This window comes from Paroedura picta, chromosome 6, assembly GCF_049243985.1.
Source record: "Paroedura picta isolate Pp20150507F chromosome 6, Ppicta_v3.0, whole genome shotgun sequence".
Classification (NCBI taxonomy): Eukaryota; Metazoa; Chordata; class Lepidosauria; order Squamata; family Gekkonidae; genus Paroedura; species Paroedura picta.
In genome coordinates, this window is record NC_135374.1 from 70,459,167 (window position 1) to 70,480,796 (window position 21,630).

Sequence of the window (21,630 nt, forward strand, 5' to 3'; positions counted from 1 at the left end):
AGTTTGATTCAGGTAAGACACCATGTTCATTTTACAGTTTTTAGCATGCAAAATGGGAAGCTGCTTTTACAGCTCAGGAGAGACAATTGAAGTGAGTGTGCCTAATGTGGTTTTGAGGGCCATTGGCTTGAGTGGAGCTTTTAGTTGTCATGTAAGTCTCTTTAGATTATATCATTTGTGTTATTTGAATGGTTTAAAAGCTTTTTAACTGCAAATATGGACATGCCTGCTGTTGTCCGCAAGCAAAGTTAGTGAACATTCATAAAGGATTGTAGCCAATAGAAAAAAATAGGTTATCTATTTCTAAGGGCGATTCCACAAGGGCGGAAAAGGCCAGGGTGGTTTCAGTATGGACCCGGGGCTAATGCCCAGGTCCATATGTCAACACCACCAGGCCACTGCCTTCGTGGCCCTGGCGAGATCAGTCCCCAGAAGCCTTGCAGTAAGGGAATGTGTATTCTTCCACGTTTACTTTTGGTGCTGCGGGGGCCAATGGGGCCTGTCCGGCAGCAGGCCTGTCTGGACGGGAAGACCTGGGCCTTCCAGGCTTGGCTTCTCCCCAATCTTCGGAAGCCTGCAGGGAGCAAAAAATGCCCTGGACGGTTTCATGGCCCCATGGAGCGGATGAGGACTTTTTTGTTTATTTTGCAGGAATGCAATCTTACCTTCCAGTAAAATAAGAAACCTCGCGGCCCCATGTAGCAGAATCTTTCTGCTGCCCTTGTTTCCGAGGTGGGGGGAGATCTGGCACTGAAACATGTGCCGTGGGGACAAAGCAAGCTGTGGAACATGAAGCTCTGCAGCAATGCACCGGTGGCAGCCCAGAGTGGTGTTTTCAAACACCAACAGAACTTTGTCTTGTTTTTAAAGCCATTTTCCTCAGCTCACTATGAAGAGCTTACAGCCATCTTTTCCTGCAACCATGGAAAGTTAGCAAGATAAAAATAAAAGTTCAATTATAATCAAATGCAATAAAATTCCAAGTCTTGGAGCAATTTGTATATTTTGCAATGTTTTAGAAAGTTTTCATAGATAACTATGAAGTTTCAAAAGTATTTTATGTTTATGCTAGAGTCAAAGCCTGTTGTAACAGATACAAGAGGTGCTAGAAGGAGGGAGGGGGTGGCCTCCCTTCCCCCTTGAGCCAGTAAGGTCTGGGGGCACCCCACAGTGAGGTGGCTGGAGGGCTTGGCTGGCTAAGGGGGAAGGGAAGACCCCACCTCCCCCCATATGGCCAGGGAGCCCGCCAGCTACCTCTGTGAGGTGGCTGGCTAGAGGGCATCATGGCCAAAGGGGGAATGGAAGTAGGCCCCCTCTCCCCCTGGGCATTCCAGGTTAAGGGGGAATGGAAGGCTCTCCCTTTCCTTGGGTTCCCCATTCATCTGGGAAGCTTTCTGTCCGCCTCTGCAAGGCTACTGGAGGGCTTCCTGGGTGAAGGGGGAATGGAAGCCTCCCCCCCAGCTCTGCGTTCATCTGGGAAGCTCTCCAGCCATTTCTGCAAGGCTGCTGGAGGGCCTCCTGGGTGAAGGGAGAATGGAAGACTCTCCCCTCCCCCTGGGATCCCTGTTTATCTGGGAAGTTTTCCAGTCACCTCAGCAAGGCTGCTAGAGGGCTTCACAGACAAAGGGGAATGGAATCCTCCCTGCTCCCCCTGGGCTTCCCATTTGTTTGGGAAGCCTTTTGGCAGCCTTGTGCACATTCTGGTGTGTTCGTCAGTGTGGGCTTATGGGGAATGGTGTGCAGAGTGTGGGCAGCATTGACCAGCAGAGGAGGCACAACGAGAAAAGTACAGAGACCTGCTGCCTAATTCCCGCTCCTGTGCGCCACCAGTGCCAGGTGTGGTTGCTGCTACTGGCTTATGGTGCCATGGGTGGGTGGGGGGTGCTCCCTGGGCAGATGGCTCCCTCAGCAGCAGGCTAATGGGTAGAAAGGCATAGGTGCTGCCACTGGCTCCTGGCACTGTTGGCTAGCAATTCCAGAGGCTGCCAGGGGTAGGGGCTTCCAGAGCAGGAGGCAGCAGCAGGCTGATGGGGATGGCCAGTCCTGGTGCCACTGGCTCCTACCTTCACTGGCTGGCAGGCTGATGGGGTTGTTGGCTCCTGCTACAGGTGGCTCTGTGGAAAGTGTGGGCAGGGTGGCTGCTGATGGCGGTGGCTCCTGGTGTGGGCAGGTCCCGTGGGTGGTGGCTGGCACCAATGCTAGCTCACGGGGCAGGGGATTTTTGTTGCAGTGAGTGCCCCTGTGTGCCCCTGTGTGGGTTTCAGCTGGTGGTGCTCAGAGGGGCTAGGTTGGCAGTGCAGGAGGTGGCGCAGCCCAAGGCCTCCCCATCGGGGACCAGGTAGTTTGTGACTGCCAGGCTCCCCGAGTTGCACGCAGCTGTCTGGTAGGAGTGGGCCTAGACTGGCCTGGACAGCCCCAGACACGGCCAGAGAGGCCCCGCCCCAGAGGCCATCTTCCTTTTATATATATAATAATATATAGACAATGATTAAGATTGCATGGATACACACACTCTTCCAAAGACTAAAAGATAACACTGAAATTTAACTCAAATCCCCTTAAATGCTATTGATATGATACATCAAAAGTCATTTCATTTGCTCTTCCATTAAAAAAGAACATTCCTAACACTAAAGAACCAGATAACTCAAAACACATTTTGAAGGCAAATCCTACATCTTATAAATCTTTCCCTGTTCATTTAATTCCATCTCAAACAATTGTGAAGGGGCATTAGGTAAGAAATGATATTGTTATAAATTACCAACTCGGTCAGTTGAAGAAATAGTCCCAATATATTCACAATTAGGAATCATTCCTCAGCACTTTTTATGAGCCTTTAGGTAAGCAGAGTGAATACAAACAAGCAGATGAGGCCTGGTTCTTTAATACCATGATGCTATTAATGCTTCTTCTGATCCATCCCTCAACCACATTTTCTATTACCCTTGAAGGGTACAGCATTAATGCAAAGAATCGCTAAACGCAAATGTCTTTATCTGTATAGGGGACATCTAAAGTCTTCTTTTCCATTGCCTTTTATTTTCTTGGCAGCATTTCATAAGGTCTATATTCTTGCACTTTTAAAACAATTCCTTTAAAATATGGATAAAGCTTTAAAAAAAACAACAAGAAGATAAAGGTACATCAGGTACATCCTCCCATCTCTTGGGTGTAAAAACAATTTAATTGGCAGTTGTCAAGTAATTTAAGACAAATGCAATAGGTCTAAAGTTTGAAATGGCTCAGTTATCTTTTGTGACATTTAGTTGAAGTCATCAGCAATGATTTTGCATTTTTAGCCTGAGAAGTTGGCCTGTATGAATCCCTAGGAATCTGATAGATCATTCACATTTTAATTTTTTTGAAGTTAAATCATTTCTATGAGGCAACTGAGTACATCTGCTTTTACACATACAAATGTTGTGGTAAGATTTCAAGTTATGGTATTGCTAACAACCATGTAAGTTTCACAATATTCATGGTGAGTCTAAAAATGGTTGTGCAACCAGTCTCTTTCATAGTACATTTAGTACTATTCACATATTTTTGGCAGTTGTAGAAATAGAAACTGTAATGATAACATATCCATAGGTTGCAGAAAAATGGATAGTACTAAAATATTCATTGCCAAATTACTGGGAATAATCCATGTGATCTAAAATGGAAGGTCTTTGAGCACAACAAATCATCTTTGCCTACCCACTTTGTTGTACCATTTAATCACAATGCAACACAAAGTATCTTTTCATTGGATTAGCAGTCAAAGTGCAAGGGGGAGTTCTTGTGTGAATAACCTTTAAACTTGACTCTTGTATGAACATTTCAAATAAGTAGACCATCTCTTCCCACCCACTTTCTTCCCCAATAACAAGATACAGCCCAAGAATTAGGGCAAAGATATTTTTCCTTTTATTTTGTGTTCTAACAGAACTTTAGTCAAACATTGAGTATGTGAACATATGACAGTTCCTTTACTGTTTCTCACACAGAGCTGTTTTTATATAAGAGGAATTCTTGGGTGGAATGTTTCTAAAGCCAGAAATGGCTTTGTTTTTGTATCTGTCTGTTTGTCCGTCCCTCACATACACTCTTTCTTGTTTTTATTTAATATGACAAAGCATTATAAGAAAATCTTTTAAGTAGCGTGAATATCAAATAGTATCCATCAATCCCTGAATCATGCTATTCAAAGTGCTTTAATCTACAATAAAAAATAGAAGAAAAAAGTATTCCTTTAAAAAAAAGAAAGAAAAGAAAATCTCCTACTAGTACCTACAGTGTGACTGCAGTCAGATTGCTATGCTCTACATTTACTTCACAACCCAGATTTAAGTTTTAAAAAAATATAAAGGAAAAGGCCATTGGACTGATGTACCTTTTCTTGGATATTTGGAGCAGGTGGGTGGGGCGACTGAGATTTGGAATCCTGTTGAAGGCCATTAAATTCCACCAGAAGCTGGCAGGCGTCTATAATAAATCAGGGTGATCTTAAATATTCAAAGAACAAAATATTCAAAGCTACTTTTTCATACTTTATCTGCTCTGGCAGCTTTATTTGCTTGTTGTAATTTATTTGGCACATATCCAGAGTTTGGGGTGCGGATGGGGGAGGCACTCTTTAACAAAATAATAGACTAGAAAAGGACCTGAGTGAACTGTCACAGAAATGAATGATTTGTGCGTGAGTAAATGTTAACGTCTCTCTTAGAAGTCCTTGAACTTGTATTTGAGATACTTCCTTGCCAGTTACAGCATGAGACCTGTTATTTCAGTCAAAACTTTTAAATATTTCTAAACTGCAGATTACACATCATTTTATCACACTGCATCTTATCCAAACCAAAATATAACATAGACTTTTAATGATAAAACAAACAAATACGACATTGGCTATGACTGATCAGCTGTTTAGGAAAACTCTCCCCAAAATGACAGGAAACCCAGTTGTTTCAAGAAATTATTGTTCAGCACTTCAATTGTTGCCTTTTGAGTGCCAAAAGAAAAGGTTACATTCTCTCTTGGTGCAAATTGACCCAACATTAGTGTCCAATGCATCAATTTATACTATTAGAAATGTGCTCCCATAATCTAGTACTATATCAATAAAACATTCTGTCTCACTTCCTCCAATTTGACATAAACGAAAAGTGACTGTTGCATCAGTTTGTGAAAATATGCATATTAATGCTGGCTGTGTCATCACTGGGTGAATGTGGAATTAAATTCTGGGTTCCGTCCATGTTTACATCAAACACTCTTTGACTTCTAGATAGGCAAGATTCAGTCCTGAGGTTTATGCAGAAAACATTTCTCAGAGTCTAGTTGCTTGTTCTTTCTTCTACTTTTTAAAGATGAAATCATACATTTAAAATAAAACTAGTTTATTTTATTCAATAACATTAATTGTTTCCAACATTTCTGGGTCTGATTTAAATATTAATCTTTTATAAAATATTGATGTTTGTTGGTATTTACTCTCGCAACCTCCTGAGATCTCCTTTAACATCCTTGGAATTAAAAAAAAAACCTTCTAAATTATTATTACAAATTTTTAAAGAAGAGAGAATGAATAATCAAAAATGCTAAATTCAGAATAGGTGAAAAGAAAAAGAGAAGACTGAATTTCGGTGTACCCGCAGGGACTACAAAAATCAGCAGCAAAAGCATCTTCTCATTACTTTTTAAAAGACAGCATTTTCTGTAATACAATGTGACAAACCGTATTTGATATTGTCCTTCTGCTCTCCTTTGGTTTGGAAGCTGTCATTGTAAATATCCGTGGGATTTAGTGCACTTCAGTGCCTATTGCCTTACTTGCCTGACAAATGCAAATAATCTCATTTGAAGAATTCAAAACAGGAAACAAAACCACTGAATCTAAACCCAAAATGTGTGTGTGTGGGAAATCACAAACACATCCAACACTTTCTCAGGAAGTGAATGAATTAGAGTCGGAATGTTATCTATAAAAGGAATACAATCAACTCATAAAAGAAAGAAATAATCCTTCTATTTTTCTTTCTACATACTTCATAGTGGTCATAGTGGTTATTGTGACGCAAGTGATACAGACTGGGTTTTTTTTTTGTATTGTTCCACAACTATTTACTATGTGAAATGTTAGACAATTAAACCATCTATAATTTCACCCAGTGTGGTGCTGTAAAAAGGGCAAGGATAAAGGGGGTGGGGTTAGATGTGACAATAGGATAATGAATGCAGAGGGCTATGAATAATCAGTGGGGTCCTCCTAAGAACAAGTGTTCACACACACACACACGCACGCACACACGCAATCACGTACACACTGGTGAATTGCTGCAAGCATGGCCTTTGGGCATCAGGCTAGGCAGGCCAACAAAATGGATCATGTTCTGGACTTAACAGCACTTTGTCCAAGCATTCCCGAGAAATGTTAAAAAATAATTCATAAACTATACTAATGAAGCAAAAAGGGTTCTCCTATCTATACAGCAGTCTCTTCGTTTTTCTTTTTTTTAAAAATGTAAATATACAAATCCCAATGACATATAAAACAAAGTCAAAATGTGAATGGCAAGAGACATGGATAAAACAGGAAGACTGATGCTACAAAGAAATTTGCAAAAACGTATGTACAAGACCCTGTTTTTCCTCATATTTCATAGATTGTAATGCATGTTTAACAGCAGCAGTCGAGGATGTAGTTCCAGGCACCAGACTGCAGACTTTGCTTCTACTCAGGGGGGCCGAATTCCCCCTTCCATTTCTGTCACCAAATGACACTTGATATACTGGTTTCACGTGGTAAGAGTGGCAGTATAGCACTGTTTGTATGAGCTTCATCAGGATTCTGCTCTCTGTTAGTTTTTGTTTGTGGCCGCTGCCCATTAATAAGTGTCATAGGGATGTTGCAGTAGGTATGCTGGTTACCTATTGAGGTTAGAGGCAGGGTGCCGGTAGGAGGTACGTCGTATTCATAGCTTCTATAATAGTGTTTCTGGCGCATCTGGGTATGATATGTATTATGGAAGGTGGAACGCAGGTCAGGATGGGCAGTGGCGAGAGCAGTGGAGGTAGCAGCAGCCATGGAAATTGCTGAGACTGTCTGCAGTTCCCCAAAGGGTCCCTGCTCACTGACATCTAATACCTGCTCATGTGTGATGGGTTCTATCCTCTTAAAAGGCATTTCATACTGTAAACGTTTCCAGAATTTGGAATTCAACTTGTTGCATTTTGGTCCATGCCATTTAATAACAGTAAGGAGCTTGATGGTATGTTTCAGGGCCTCCACTTCCTGATAATTCATAATTCCCCGAAGTTCACTGCATTCAATCAGTATCACTTTAATTTCTCCTGTAACTAACATGTTTCGAAGTCTTGTTTCCAGTTCAAAAATACTCCAGCCTCTTCTTACCACGTAATTTGGAGTCATGACAATGATCAATCGCTTGCTTTGGTCTACACATCTTGCCACATCTTCGATGTATGCTGCAAAGAAAGAGAGTGGCTTAAGATCAGTCAAAAATTATACCTGAACAGCAAACTGTCATAATTGTTCAAAACATGGTTGGAAATTACATCTTGCTTGGTCACTGTCAGCAACTGAAACTTGTCACGATGACCTAACATTCCCTCTTATAAACTGAGAAAGGTGCAAAGTCTTTATTCTAATTGTTAGGGCTGTTTTGCTGTTTTGAATTATGCTTCCCTTTCACGAAAACAAGTAAGGTATAGCATGACCGATTCTGCATGGAGGCGTAAAACTTGCGCTGCCTCCTGCTTGCAAACACGTGTTGGAAGCCACTGATGGGACCCCTCCTGCATTTTCCCAATGCCTTGTCACAGCTTTTTGCCTCTCAATGAGGCAATGGAAAACAATGCAAACTTCTATCCCCACTCCTTGGTTTGTCAATCACCACAAGCCACCAATCCCTGTACAGTAGTTGTATCAGGGAATCAAACTTCTTTCCCCCTGAGCCCTAATATATATATATATTTAAGTGCCCCTGCATTGCTATGGAGAAACGACACAATAATGAAACATTCCCTCCTCTTTTTGGTATTCTTCGTGTAATGGTCTCTATGCTCGGGTAGATTTCTGATACGCTGGCCATAGTAACTGAACCCCAATGAGTGATTGTGTGTTCACAGTAAGGTTTAAAAACAAAGAGCATGCATGCCAAGCTGATCAGGAGAGGGCTGCTTCATAACACACATACACACACACACCTTTCCCTTCATTACACGCATACCCCACCACCAGAAAATGCAAACAGGAATGTTTTGCCTTCCAGATCTCAAAATGACCATGCACAGTAAGGAGAAGGTTTCATTTTTACATGAGGAATGTAGTTTTGTGGTCCCACAGCAACATGAACCGTGCCATTTTTTAAAAATCACTATCAGGATATGGAGAGGGATGTGTGAGGGTGAGGGCGGGCAAAATGCTGCCAAGACTGTGATGCGTTTCTCCCTCCACACAAGCTTGCCCCTGTTTGCTCCCTGGATCGCTGTGTGGCAAGAAGTGGCAACTCGAGTTTGGTAATTTCCCTCATCACAGAGCAAATTTGACTAAAACTCATGCCAGCCACTTGAGAGTTCTGGGTTGCTGCCAACATCATGTGGAAGCAGCACTAAATCCAAGAGCAACAAGAGGCTGTCCTGGAGGCAAATTCCTCATGCTGAATTGGTCCACATATATCAGCGCCTCTCAACCGGCATCACCTTGCAACCCCTACAGCAGGGGCGGGGTAGCGGCGTGCGTGCTCATGCAGCGGCACACATGTGCACATACAGCAGTGCACATGTGCAGACACGGCGGCACACACGTACATATGCTGCTGTCGCTCTCACTGTAGGAGATGTGGAGCAGCAGTGGAGGCGGTCAGAGCGATGGTGGTATGGTGCTGGCCTCCTCCGCACCACCTCAGAGCTTACCGAGGTGGTGCTGAGGAGGCCAGCATCACAGGAGAGGTGGCAGCATGCCCCTAGCCTCCTCCACACTGCCTTGGTGAGGTCCGAGGCAGTGTGGAGGTCAGCACCATGGTGCCACTGCCACAACCCCCCAGGAAAGGCCAAACGAATCCTTGGGGGTCGCAACCCCTGGGTTGAGAACCGCTAACCTAACTCCTGGAAACACTTGAGAGCTTCCTACTTGCTGAAGTAAGAGAATTAGTGCTCTGCGTAGAAACTTCCCATACTTTTCCTGAAAAAAGAGAAGAGGTCCAGGTAACAGGTAAGCCACTTTAAGCACTGTGCTCTTCTCTTTATCTCACAGTCTCTTCTAAGTAGTCATCAATATATTTCTCCTGTGGAGTGAGCTTTCTTCTTGTTGCTCTACACAAGGGAGGAAAAATTATTGGAACGGGCAACTACAGATGGTCACATACCAGGAAAAATACACTAAATGAACCAATTTCATTTGAAAGGTTCATGATATGGTAAAATGCCACCCACTCAGGTGTACTACAGACACCAAACCCGCAGGGGACCTCTAGCTAACTTTCTACTCCGCTCCAAGTTTGGTAAGGTTTGGACATAGGAGGTCTGAGCTATGGTCCTCAAATAAGTTACCCCATAAAAGTACTACTCTCGTGATATTCACCTCTATAGTAAGTGAGGCATCCAAGTTTATGCCCAGATTACTATTACAGGGTGTGATACTAAATTGAACCCCAGCCAGGTCACGTAAATGCACTTCTTGATCTGTCCTCTTCCTTCTAAGCCACAGGACCTCTATTTTAGGGGGGGTGAGTTTCAGCTGACTCTGCTCTAACCACCCAGCAATGGCCTCCAAACATCTGGCAAATGTATCTGGGGGATGTCCAGGAATGAGGAAACAGAGCTTCATGTCATCCACATACTGGTGACAACCTAGCCCAAAACAATGAACCAGCTGTTAAAAAATGTGGGGGAGAGGACCGCTCCTTGTGGAACTCCACATAGGAATTGAAAGGGGCATGACAACTCATCCCCCACTGCAACCCTCTGTGTCCAGTTCTGTAGGAAGGAGAGCAACCATTGCAAGGCCATCCCACAGACCTTGCCCTGGTGAAGCAGTGAGCCAACAGCTCATGGTCAATCACATCAAATGTGGCTGACAGGTCATTACAAGAATGGCCAAACGGCCCCTATCCAGCTGGTGCCGAAGATTTCCAACAAGGCTACCAGCACCATCTCCACCCCTTGGCCCGGATGGAAGCCTGACTGGTATGGATTAAGCACCAAGGTTTCTACGAAGAAAACTAGGAGCTGATCCATGGCAGCCGTCTCCACCACCTTGCCCAGAAACCCAAGATGCAAAAATGGGTGATAGTTGGATGGGTCCCGCAAATCAAGCAATGATTTCTTCAATAAGGGTAGGATGATTGCCCCTTTCAAAGCCTCAGGGAACTCCCCAGTAATCAGAGAGAGATCGATAGTGTCCCATGGTGGGCCTCCTATCTGCTGGTTGCCCCCACAGAGCAGCCAAGATGGACAAGGATCCAGGGGGCAGATAGGTCCTGGCAGAGCAACAAGATTTTATCTGTGAAAAAACTTGCTAACACCTCACAGCCAAGATCCAATTTACTAAAATTCTGGTCCCCCCCCCCAATTATCCTAAACAACTGGACCGGCCAAGAACTTGCAGATGCAATTTCAGCGGTGTAAAACTCTCATTTTGCCACCTTCACCACCATCTCATACACCTTCTTAAGCATGCAGTAAGATGTTCTTGCTGCTTTGCCAGGAGTCTTCTTCCACAATCGCTCAAGTCATCCCACTTCCTTCTACCTCTCCTGAAGCTCCCTAGTATACAATGGAACTTGTTTGAGGTGAAGGCGGAGAGGCCGTCTGGGGTGATCTCGTCAATGGCACCAGCCAAGTGGGACAGTCAGTTTTCTACTAGCACTGCTGATAAGTCACTGGGAGGCATTGGGTCCTGCAGACCATTCAGGAATACAGATGGATCCATAAGTCTCCATGGCTCTCAAGCTCTTCCAGGAGCATCCATAAGGCCAGCCTGGAGCAAGGCATCCCCATGATTTGAGGGCTCGACCAAGCACTGTCCTCTCCACCGGAGCCAGCTGTTTTCCTATTGGGGGTCATATGGTGTTTCCAAGGCTGGGGAATCCCCCCTGTTGGAGTTTTGTAAACAGATTTATTAAGTGGAGACAGTCTGTCTGGAAATGTATCCATTCACAAATCATCACAAACGTCATGAAAGTTTGTGGACTGTTTGTGCCTGCTGCCCTTTCATGGACATTGCATCATGAAGCAGGAACCAGCCAAAATTAATGAACTTTAGTTCTTGAGTTGGTTTATGCCCACTGTTCTGTCCTAGAGCTCAAGTTGAATGGCTTTAGACAGAAAGTGTCCAATGCAGATGAACTCTTTATAAATCACGTTTACTAGGTATCTCATAACAGCGGACTTACATTGTTGCAGGAATTCTTCTAATTGGAGGGTGATTCATTGCAGTTCAGTCTGGTGGAAAAGAGTGCGGGTTCCACCCTCTGTGGACAGCTAAAAACTAACAAATGAGTATGGAAATTGGGCTGCTAGTCAGGAAATTGGGCTAGTCTTCTAACCCTGTTTAGGGAACAAGGGAAATAACTATCTAACTACAATTCCCAGCATCCTATCTCTTAAACTGAGAGCAGAAAATATCTCCTACCTCTCAGTATTTAGCTAAAGACTATCTGAACAGCATACCCACTCTCAGTTGAAGCAGAGTAGTAAATTTGATAGTTAGACCTTGGGTTGGATCCAATGATCTGTGGACACAACAATTACAGATTTTTCTTTCCTGTTTCTTTAATACTGACAGAAGAGGGGAATTTTACCTATTTTGCTCTTTTTTGATTGTATGCACTTGCATAGTGATACAGGTCCCATGCCTCCCAGAAACAACTTTCCTGGGACTGGAATGGACTGTCATGGGCAAAGGAACAAGAGAAAGATCTACATCCATCAGCATCTTTATTGGATCCAAACCTTTTATCTCAGTTTTAGAAGAGTGCTTTGTTGGACTTTCTGAGTGAAGTCATTTTATTTTTCTTCCTAGTATGAAGCCAGGATATCAGGAGTGGACTGGACAGTGAAATCATTTTGGACCAAGTCAAGCTGAGCTCAGTGGATCTGAAAATGGACATTAGTTTACCCATTGCATTTTCCTTCCACCTGGCAGTTGTGCAGAAGGAAACACATTGTGAGCTGACACCAATTATCATTTATATGAAGGGTCTGAGTCAAGTTGTCACTGTTGGAAATATTGCGAGGGCTTGGTTTTGCTTGCTATTGGCCACTAGCAGCTCTCCAGGGTACTGGCGCATCAGGAAAATTCCTATTAAATTAAATGGTCAGTCTGTCCCTGCAGGAGACACCCTTGCAACCCTGTTTAACACTAGAGCAGATTTATAGAGACTGTGTGCAAGCAGATAAGCAATAACAGCCAATATTTGATCCCCCTGAAACCTTCCTGTGTTCTCTCAGCCTATGGGTTGTGGATAAGAGTGCTAGTAGAATAAGGGACAGCAGTTGGGTAACATTATTTTGAATGTTCTGAAACATTCTGAAACATTATTCTGAAACATTACTTCAAGCTGGGTCAAATAAACTGCTCCTGTTTGTCCCAATGGAACATTTGCTTTTCGTTTATTTTCATAAACATCTTTACATTTGCATGCAGTACAAATGGACTTTAAAACCATTGTATACATCACAATATGGAGTAATGCAGAGAACTATTAGGATCTCATTAGGCTACTCCACCTAAAGTTATGTGCTATTTATATGAACAGAGTAGATAGCAAAGAACAGGGGACAAACCTCAGGGTGGATTTGTTGTGGGTCCCTACTTCTGGTGCACAAACATTTGTGAATATGCTGTTGTATCCTTTAAGATCATTTTCTCATAATGGCAGTTTAAACCAACTTCATTTTTAATAACAAAGTTAAGTTTATTTGTAGAACAATAAAAATGAGATAGGTAAATCCTAGAGCACTCATTCAGAGGCATTCTGTCTCCTGTACTACTGTAGTCTAGATGGTAAATATGTGTAGGCTGTAGGTGGGAACTCATTTTTAAAAATAGCCTTTGCATAGAGAGCTAGATTTCCCTAAAAATAGGGAAGCATTGTTAATACCCAATGGATTACTGCCTAACAATTACGTTATCAAGATCATCCTGTATTCTGTTGCTGTCTTCAGTTGTGTTTGCTACCCCTCCCAGTTTAGTATTATCTGCAAATTTAATACATATCCCCTCTAATCCCTCATCCAAATCATTTATAAATATGTTGAACAACACAGGCCCCAGGACAGATCCTTGGGGTACTCCACTTCTCACTCTTTTCCAAGAAGATGCTGAACCATTAACAAGTACCAGCTGGGTTCTATTTGTCAACCAGGTATTGATTCACCTGACAGAATTAGGATCCATACTGCATTTTACCAACTTGTCAACAAGAATATCATGTGGAAACTTATCAAAAGCTTTACTGAAATCCAGATAAACTATGTCCACAGCATTCCCCTGATCCAGCAAGATAGTCACTTTCTTGAAAAAAGAGATAAGATTGGTCTGACATGACTTGTTCTTGCAAAACCCGTGCTGAGTCTTAGAAATCACAGCTCTCATTTCCAGTTGGTCAAGGTCTGAGTGTTTGATTATTTGTTCCAAAATTTTGCTAGCTACAGATGTCAAACTGACGGGTTGATAATTACCCGGATCCTCTTTTTTTCCCTTTCTTGAAGATGGGGACAACATTTGCCCGCCTCCAATCGTCTGGCACCTCATCTGTTCTCCAAGAAGTGTCAAAAATAATGGAGAGAGGTTCAGAGATGATATCTGCAAGTTCCTTTAGTACCCTTGGATGCAGTTCATCTGGCCCGGAAGACCAGGTGTTTGTGGACTGTTGCAACAGTGATCCTAGGCCACCATTCCCATCCCCCGTGTTGTGTTACGTTTTTGCCACATTGATCACTATTTCCCTCACAAGAGAAGACCAAGGAGAAATAGGAGTTAAGCAGTTCAGCCCTCTCTTCATCATCTGTTATAATTTCACTTTCTTGTCCTTTAAGTCTGTGAAAATCAGCTTTCCTGAAGTCCAGTCTATATGTACGACTATGTAAAGGTTTTCTCTTTCCCACAATTGAAAGTTCCAAAAGCACATGGTCACTGCTTTCAAGTGTGCCCACTACTTCCACCTCATCTACCAGTTCTTCCCTAATGATGAGAATCAAGTCTAAAATAGCAGAGCCCCTGGTTCCCCTCTCTACTTTCTGGGAAATGAAGCTGTCAGCAAGACAAGTTAAGAATTTAACGGTGTTTGCATTTTTAGCATTTTTAGCAGAGTTGGTCTTCCAACAGATATCTGTGTAATTGAAGTCACCCATGACCACTGTTTCCCCCTTTTTTGAAAATTGTGTAATTTGGCCTAGCAGTATCTCATTCAAGTCCTCTGACTGGCTTGGTGGTCTATAGCAGACACCCACAATAATACCACTCTCATTTCCTAGTCCTTTTATATTTACCCAAATACACTCAACTGAACTTTCAAGCTTGGGTACCTGTATTTCTTCACAAGTATAAAGATTCCCAACATATATTTCTACACCTCCCCCCTTCTTTTCTTGTCTGTCCCTTCTGAATAGATTGTACCCATCCATTTTATTATTCCAATTGTGAGTATTATCCCACCAAGTGTCTGTGATTTCTATTAGGTCATAGTCCCCTTCCTCTATTACGACAACTAGTTCCTCATGCTTGTTTCCCATACTCTGTGCATTGGTGTAGAGACATCGTAGTCCATCCTTCGTATGCCTCATGGTTTTGGTTTTTGAACTTCCTTATAAGCTAGTAGTTCCCTGCTTATGTAGCATTCCCTGTAGATTTGAGATGTTCTCATGTTCAGATCTTGCCATCACACCAAGTTCTGAATTTACGTCTCACTCCCCCTTTGTGTCTAGTTTAAAGCCCTCTTTACCAGGTGTGCAAGGGTTTTCCCCAAAATACTTTTTCCATCCCTTGTAAGGTGCACACCATCTCCTGATAATAGCCCCTCATATTGACATCGTTGACCATGATCCAGGAATCCAAATTGTTCCCGTTGACACCATTGATGTAGCCAGTCATTTACTTGCATAATTTTTCTCTCTCTTCCTATGCCTCAGCCACTTACAGGAAGGACTGATGAAAACACAACCTGTGCTCCCAGGTCCTTTACCTTTTCCCCCAGATCCACAAAGTCTTTTTAAACATATTTTCCATGGTCTGCTGGGCAGTATTATTTGTTCCTACATGGATGAGAAGGAAGGGATAATGATCTGCAGGCTTGATGAGCCTGTCCATCCATTCTGTCACATCCTTGATGCGTGCACCAGGTAGGCAGCAGACCTCTCGAGACAACACGTCTAGTCTACACACTTCGGCCTCTACACCTCTTAGCAAGGAATCCCCAATTGCCAGTACCCGTTTCTTTGTACCCTTGGGAGCAGAACTAAAACTCTTTCTTGTGGGGGATTGTGAAGTGTTTCATGAGCTTTTTGGGGTCAGCGGGGGAGAAGACCTAGAACTCTCACCTGTGGGGGACTGTGACTTTTTCCTGGTCTACATTGGGGCCTGTTCTTCATGGGGGATTGCACATGCTCCTGGGTTCCTGAATCAACCTCTTCAGGCAGACCTTGGAAACGATTGCTGAGTATCAGTGGGTCAGGCCTTCTCCTTATTCTTCTACTCCTATGTGAAACATTCTTCCAATTATTACCCTCCTGTATTAGGTGCTTCTGATTTTGATTTGATAGATTTCCCTCCTCCTGCAGTGTAATCAATCATTTCTCTAATCCCTGGACCTTCTCCTCCAGCAGAGCCACTAATTTGAAATTGCTGCATTTGTAAAAATTGTCCCCCTGAGGTAAAAAGACAAACATTCTGCAGATGGTACATGTCACTATGCAACCTTCTTCATTCTTCATGCCACTTTATTACTAAACTCTAGTATTGAGAAGTAGTATTCAAAAGCACTGCAGTACAACATATACATGTATACAGGTACCAACAGATTGAAACTTACTTCCAGTTGGAATCAAATCTCTATCCGGAATAAACAACTTGTACCCATAGTGCTTTTCAAGCATATCTGGTAAGATCTCAAGAGCAAATCGTTCTTCTTCCCCAGTTTCTTGATTCCACTGGTCAGGATCCACTTTGGTGTAAGACAGGTATGCATCATAATCTTTGTTATCTATCAATAATAAGGAAGGGGGAAAGGGATAAAAGAAAATATACACATAGGTTATCATGGATTTCTTTTGTTACTTAGAGATAATCTGCAGCCCTACATTTTACTTCCCACTTACATAGATGGCCTATGTAATGGCCTTTACGCTTCTGTCCTATACCTCATGATTGTGCTTGCTTGCTTCAGTCTTCTATTTTGCCATTGAACACTTTCTGTTGGTAGTTAAAATTTACTCTCTCTCTCTCTCTCTCTCTCTGTGTGTGTGTGTGTGTGTGTGCATTAACAACACTAGAAGCTCATCAAATTATACATTTCTGGGAAACAGATTACATCATTCATTGTAATATTTCTAGATTTAACAATGGTTTAAAATGTAGACATAGCCTACATGGTGTACAGGTAAATCAGAAGCATTTCAAATCTTTTGGCATATTCCACACTCTTGGCATATTCTATATGCATTTTAGTTTTAGTTGAATTTTCTGGATAAAAACTGTCCTGCACAGCCTCCAATCTATATTCTATTTTACGATTTGAAGTAAACAAAAAGGGTTACATGTGAATCGCTGCAATGTCACCGTATTTCCTCCAATTTTCAAATGACTGTTTCTTTATATATTGTTTTGAATCAGACTTGTTGTCTCCAGGTTGGTCTGGTGATTCTGCAGGATCAGTTTCTTAACAGGAAAGTATGAAACGTTTTTAATGGATGCCCAAAATATGTATTCATGCCACAGTGAATTTTACCTCCTGATGATTTAGGCACATCACCTGGGGAAAGCTTATAGATAATCCTGAATGTTTAATTGCTTGCTTTCGGGTAAAACTGACTGATTTCTAGTTTTTTAAACCAACTGACTGTTGAAAACATGTTATTCCAAGATTCTATGCTGTCCTACATAAGGTATTCTATAGTCATGTTCAAGTCTTAGTAGTATTGAACTTGTAGTTTCTGTATTCTGTTCATAGGCAAGAGCTAGCAAAATGTGTTGCAGTATTCAAAGCATGAGATAACAAAAGCGTGGATCTGTGTGGTCAGATTGGTTAGGTAATAAGAGCATTGGTGGACCAGATGCAGCTGATAGAAGGTGTTCTAAGCCACCATGCCGAATTGCTTTTCAAAGAGCAAGGCAACGTCAATGACCAATGCCAAACTCTTTACCTGGTCTGAAAAAGACAACTTTATACCATCTAGAATAAGCAGGTATCCCTCTATCGCAGAGCGTTTTCGCTTGCTCGGCTTAACGCCTTTCCATCCAAAGTATTACAAGGGAGATTTGCCAAGATCCCCTTCGAAAATAGACTATGCACCTGTGAATCAAGTTCTCCTGACACCATCCAACATATCATACTGGATTGCCCCTTGTTCACTCAACAGAGAAGGCATATCATACCTCTTATACCAAAATGGAGAAACCATTCAAGAGACTTGGTTTGCCAATTTTTACTGAGTGATAAGGATGCCGACATCACTTTTATTATGGCTAAATTTCTGTCCTCAGTTTTTAAACTTAAACTGTCCGATGTATCTTGACTATATTTGTATATCCTCCTAATCTGCTTTATGCCAATAAAGGTATTGTATTGTATTGTATTGTATTGTATTGTATTGTATTGTATTGTATTGTATTGTAATAAGCAGGTTGAATACTTCTAGAACATCAGCCTTCCTAAGTAGCATTATCTCTGCCTCATCTATTCAGCTTGTTCTGCCTTACGCAACTGACCACAGAATAAAAGTACCAATTCAGAACCAAGGCAGATGCATCTAAAGGCCAGAATAATGAAATATAGAGCTGGATATAATCTGCATATTAATGACACCAAAACCCAAAACTCTTTTACCAATAATCTTTAACCGTTCCTAGTGGAGCGGATAAAGTATTTCATTAAGGGCACCAAAGGTGGGCCCTGTCCGTGATGAGGAAGAGTGCCCATAGGCCCCTTCCTCTGGAATGACAATCGGGGGGCCCAATCGGCAGGTGCAAAGCGCCTGCCGATTGGACGATCCGATTGTCAATCTGGCAGCAACGGACCAATTGGGAGCCGCGTGCAGCGCGCCTCCCAATTGGTCCCTTGCCGCTGGACTGACTAATTGGGAGGCGTGAAGCCTCGCAGCACCACCGTGGCCTCGCCTCCTTGCCGCCACACGATGAGACTCTGCACAGCCCCAGGTAGCCGCCGGGGGGCCTTGATGAGCCACCCTGCGCCGCGCTGCACCAAGCCAAGCCCGTATCCTGACCGCCGACTCCCGAGACCCGCCCAAGCCGCCCTGCGCTGCATTGCGCCGGCCCATGCCCGCCCCGGCCCTGCCGACTCCCAGGCCCCACTCCCCCCAGCCATGGCCGCGCCGGCCCCGCAGCCCCCGCCGATGCCAAAGACCCACTAGCGCCCGCTGCATTAAGACTACAGCGGGCTTATTTCCTAGTTATATAATCAATAATATATTGATATGTTATATTAATACTAGCTACAAAGCCCATTGCATCGAGGAATGCAACAGGTGCTAGAGTGGGGTGTGAAATGGCAGCCTACTGATGGAGGCGCACCAGTGGATGGCAGGCACTCCAAGATGGGGATGGAGTCTGGTGTCCATGGCGGGGAAGGCAGGCATGATGATGGTAGGGATGGCAGGGTGTGGGCGAAGCGGGGGTGAGGGTAGTGCAGGGCAGAGCATCACATATGCATTCCCCCAGCAGCCATGCGGCTGCCTAGGGAGGGAGGGCCCTCCAGGGCCTGTTCAGAGGCTGCACCTTAATTGGCCCACAGACAGTAACCAAGCTCCATTTCTGGCCTCAGCGGCTGTGTGGGGGCGGGCCCTCCAGGGTCCATACCAATCAGCTGGCCATGCCCTGATTGGTTCATGGAGCATGTGCGGCCGGCCAAAAGTAGAGTCTGGACACTCTCCGGGCCCATGCTCCTCCCACCAGGACTTTCCCCAAATATTAGTGCTACCAATGGTTAAGATTATCTGTTCCACTTAATATTTCTGGTAAGACCTTGAAAGAGAAGCATGTCTCATGGCTTAAGTGCCACTCAGCACTTAACGCCCACTCAGGTTGGCTGTCCTGTCCCTGAGTGCCTCCTCCTCCAACCAGCTTGCCAGTCTGTCCAGTGGCCAGCCAATTGCCTTCCATCCCCCCTCCCCCTTCTTCCACTTTCCTCTGAGACTTGGAGGCTGCAGATCCCTGATGCATGAAAGCTACCCCTACCAGTGAGTTCCCTAACAGCTGCCTGCAGCCTTTCCATGTCCTGGGGGGAAGGGGGTTCCACTTTTACCATGCATGTCCATTGGGCTTTCTTTTTCATTCTGCATTGATTTTCCTCCCTTCAGTATTCAGTTTGCTTTCAAGCTGCTGTTTCTTCAGGTTTTCTGAAAGTGGTTGTGTACCTGTTTTCCTGTGCTTTGCTTCCAAGGTGAAATTAATTCAAATGTGAAAGTAATTCCAAGGTGAAAGTAATTCAAAAGCATGCAGTAATTCAAAAGCATTTCCTCAAATTCCCCCCTTTTCCTGCCCCTCAGAAGCTACTCCTCCACGCACACTGAGTTCCTGCCACCTACTCTGCACTTTCTGCCATCCTCCTCCCTTCATCGGTGCACAAGGTCCACATTTTCGATCCTGTAATTTCTTTTACAAGAGGATGAGTCTAATAATATGAGGGAACTCAAAGAAATGCAGTCAGGTTGAATTCCAAGAGAGTGCACAGTAGCCCATAGAGATAACTGTGATCTGTGGGGCCACTGAGATGGGAGGGAGCACTAGAGCAGTGTGTATGCACACATGCACACACACATATACAGAGTCCCAAACCACCACTTCTGAACCATGTTCTCTTTCATTTTGAGAAGTCTCCTGCCTGTACCTCAGCCTTTTGTTACCAATAATTTCTCTCCAGCGATCCAAGCTAAATAAAATTTTACATGCACAAGTTATTTTAACTTAAAATAACCATGGATCTCAAAAGTCAATGAATCTTCTCCTACCATCTCAGAATACTTACTAATTTTGCAACAAGTAATATAGTACAAAGAGCCTCTTGTGGCACAGAGTGCAGCAGAAATGTTGTCTGAAAGCTCTGCCCATAAGGCTAGGAGTTCAATCCCAGCAGCCGGCTCAAGGTTGACTCAGCCTTCCATCCTTCCGAGGTCAGTAAAATGAGTACCCAGCTTGCTGGGGGGGGCGGTAAACGGTAATGACTGGGGAAGGCATTGGCAAACCACCCCGTATTGAGTCTGCCATGAAAACGCTGGAGGGTGTCACCCCAAGGGTCAGACATGACTCAGTGCTTGCACAGGGGATACCTTTACCTTTACCTTAAGAAGAAGAAGAAGAAGAGTTGGTTCTTATATGCCGCTTTTCCCTACCCGAAGGAGGCTCAAAGCGGCTTACAGTCGCCTTCCCATTCCTCTCCCCACAACAGACACCCTGTGAGGTGGGTGGGGCTGAGAGAGCCCTGATATCACTGCCCTGTCAGAACAGTTTTATCAGTGCCGTGGCGAGCCCAAGGTCACCCAGCTGGTTGCATGTGGGGGAGCGCAGAATCGAACCGGGCATGCCAGATTAGAAGTCCACACTCCTAACCACTACACCAAACTGGCTCTCAATATATAGTACACCACAAAGAAAGAGAGATCTGGATGGATCTCTAGGTTTAGGTTCCTCTTATGTCCTCTGACAAGTGGACAGAGTGACATTGGGTGATACTGTCCAGCACCACTGTGCTTACATTTGTTCCCCTGAACTTGCCACTCTTCAGCTACCCAGCCCAGGACTTCAAAAGTGAGTATTTGCTTGTGCTTGTATCCTCTCAATCTGTGCTGGGGAGTCAAGAAAAACACCATATCCACTTCTGAAATGTCCATGGAGATGAAAGCCAATAGGGAGGCAGTTGACACCAATGAGGTGCATAAAGTATGGTGCACAAGACAGGCTGGAGAAGTCACAAAGATGGACTGCTTATCTGAGTCCTACAAGTTACATTCCACTGATATGCTGAGCTACTGTGTGTACCCCATCACCTCTTTCAAGATGACTTCCTAATTTGTTCTAAAAACTGAGAGAAGTGCAACCAAGGCCTTCTACCAATGCATCTTCCAAATGAAAATGTGATTGATTTGTTGCTTGCACTCTGGCTTTGACTATAGATTATGCCATTTGAAATATCTGCTTTTTGTCAGGATAGCATGTTTTAGTGATAAACACGCTACCCTCTTGTTCTGTGCTTAGGAAGAAAAACACCACCTGCTATTGAGTACATAAAATTTAGGAAGCTGAAAATGTTTACCAGACACATCTGAGCAGGCAGGGGGGGGGGGGAAATCTGCTTTCTGAAGTCTCTATCTTTAACAACTGTTTATTCAAAAGGTTTTCACTGTTTTGAAGTTGTTCCAACTGCATTTGTCAGCATGAGATGTGCAACA

The 21,630-nt window shown here is 43.7% G+C and overlaps 1 protein-coding gene across 11 annotated transcripts in view; it reads right to left on the minus strand.

Annotated features, from left to right (window-relative positions):
- Window positions 1–3,889: 3,889 nt before the first annotated feature.
- The window catches only part of IL1RAPL1 (interleukin 1 receptor accessory protein like 1), a 937,510-nt gene continuing 919,769 nt past the window's right edge, over window positions 3,890–21,630 (minus strand). For all 11 annotated transcript variants that reach the window (XM_077342993.1, XM_077342992.1, XM_077342999.1 and 8 more), the window contains 2 exons: window positions 16,041–16,211; window positions 3,890–7,473 (listed from right to left, as the gene is read on the minus strand). In XM_077342993.1, coding sequence (XP_077199108.1) covers window positions 6,755–7,473; window positions 16,041–16,211 — 890 coding nt within the window. In that variant the 3' untranslated portion in view covers window positions 3,890–6,754. The remainder of the gene's footprint in view (window positions 7,474–16,040; window positions 16,212–21,630) is intronic.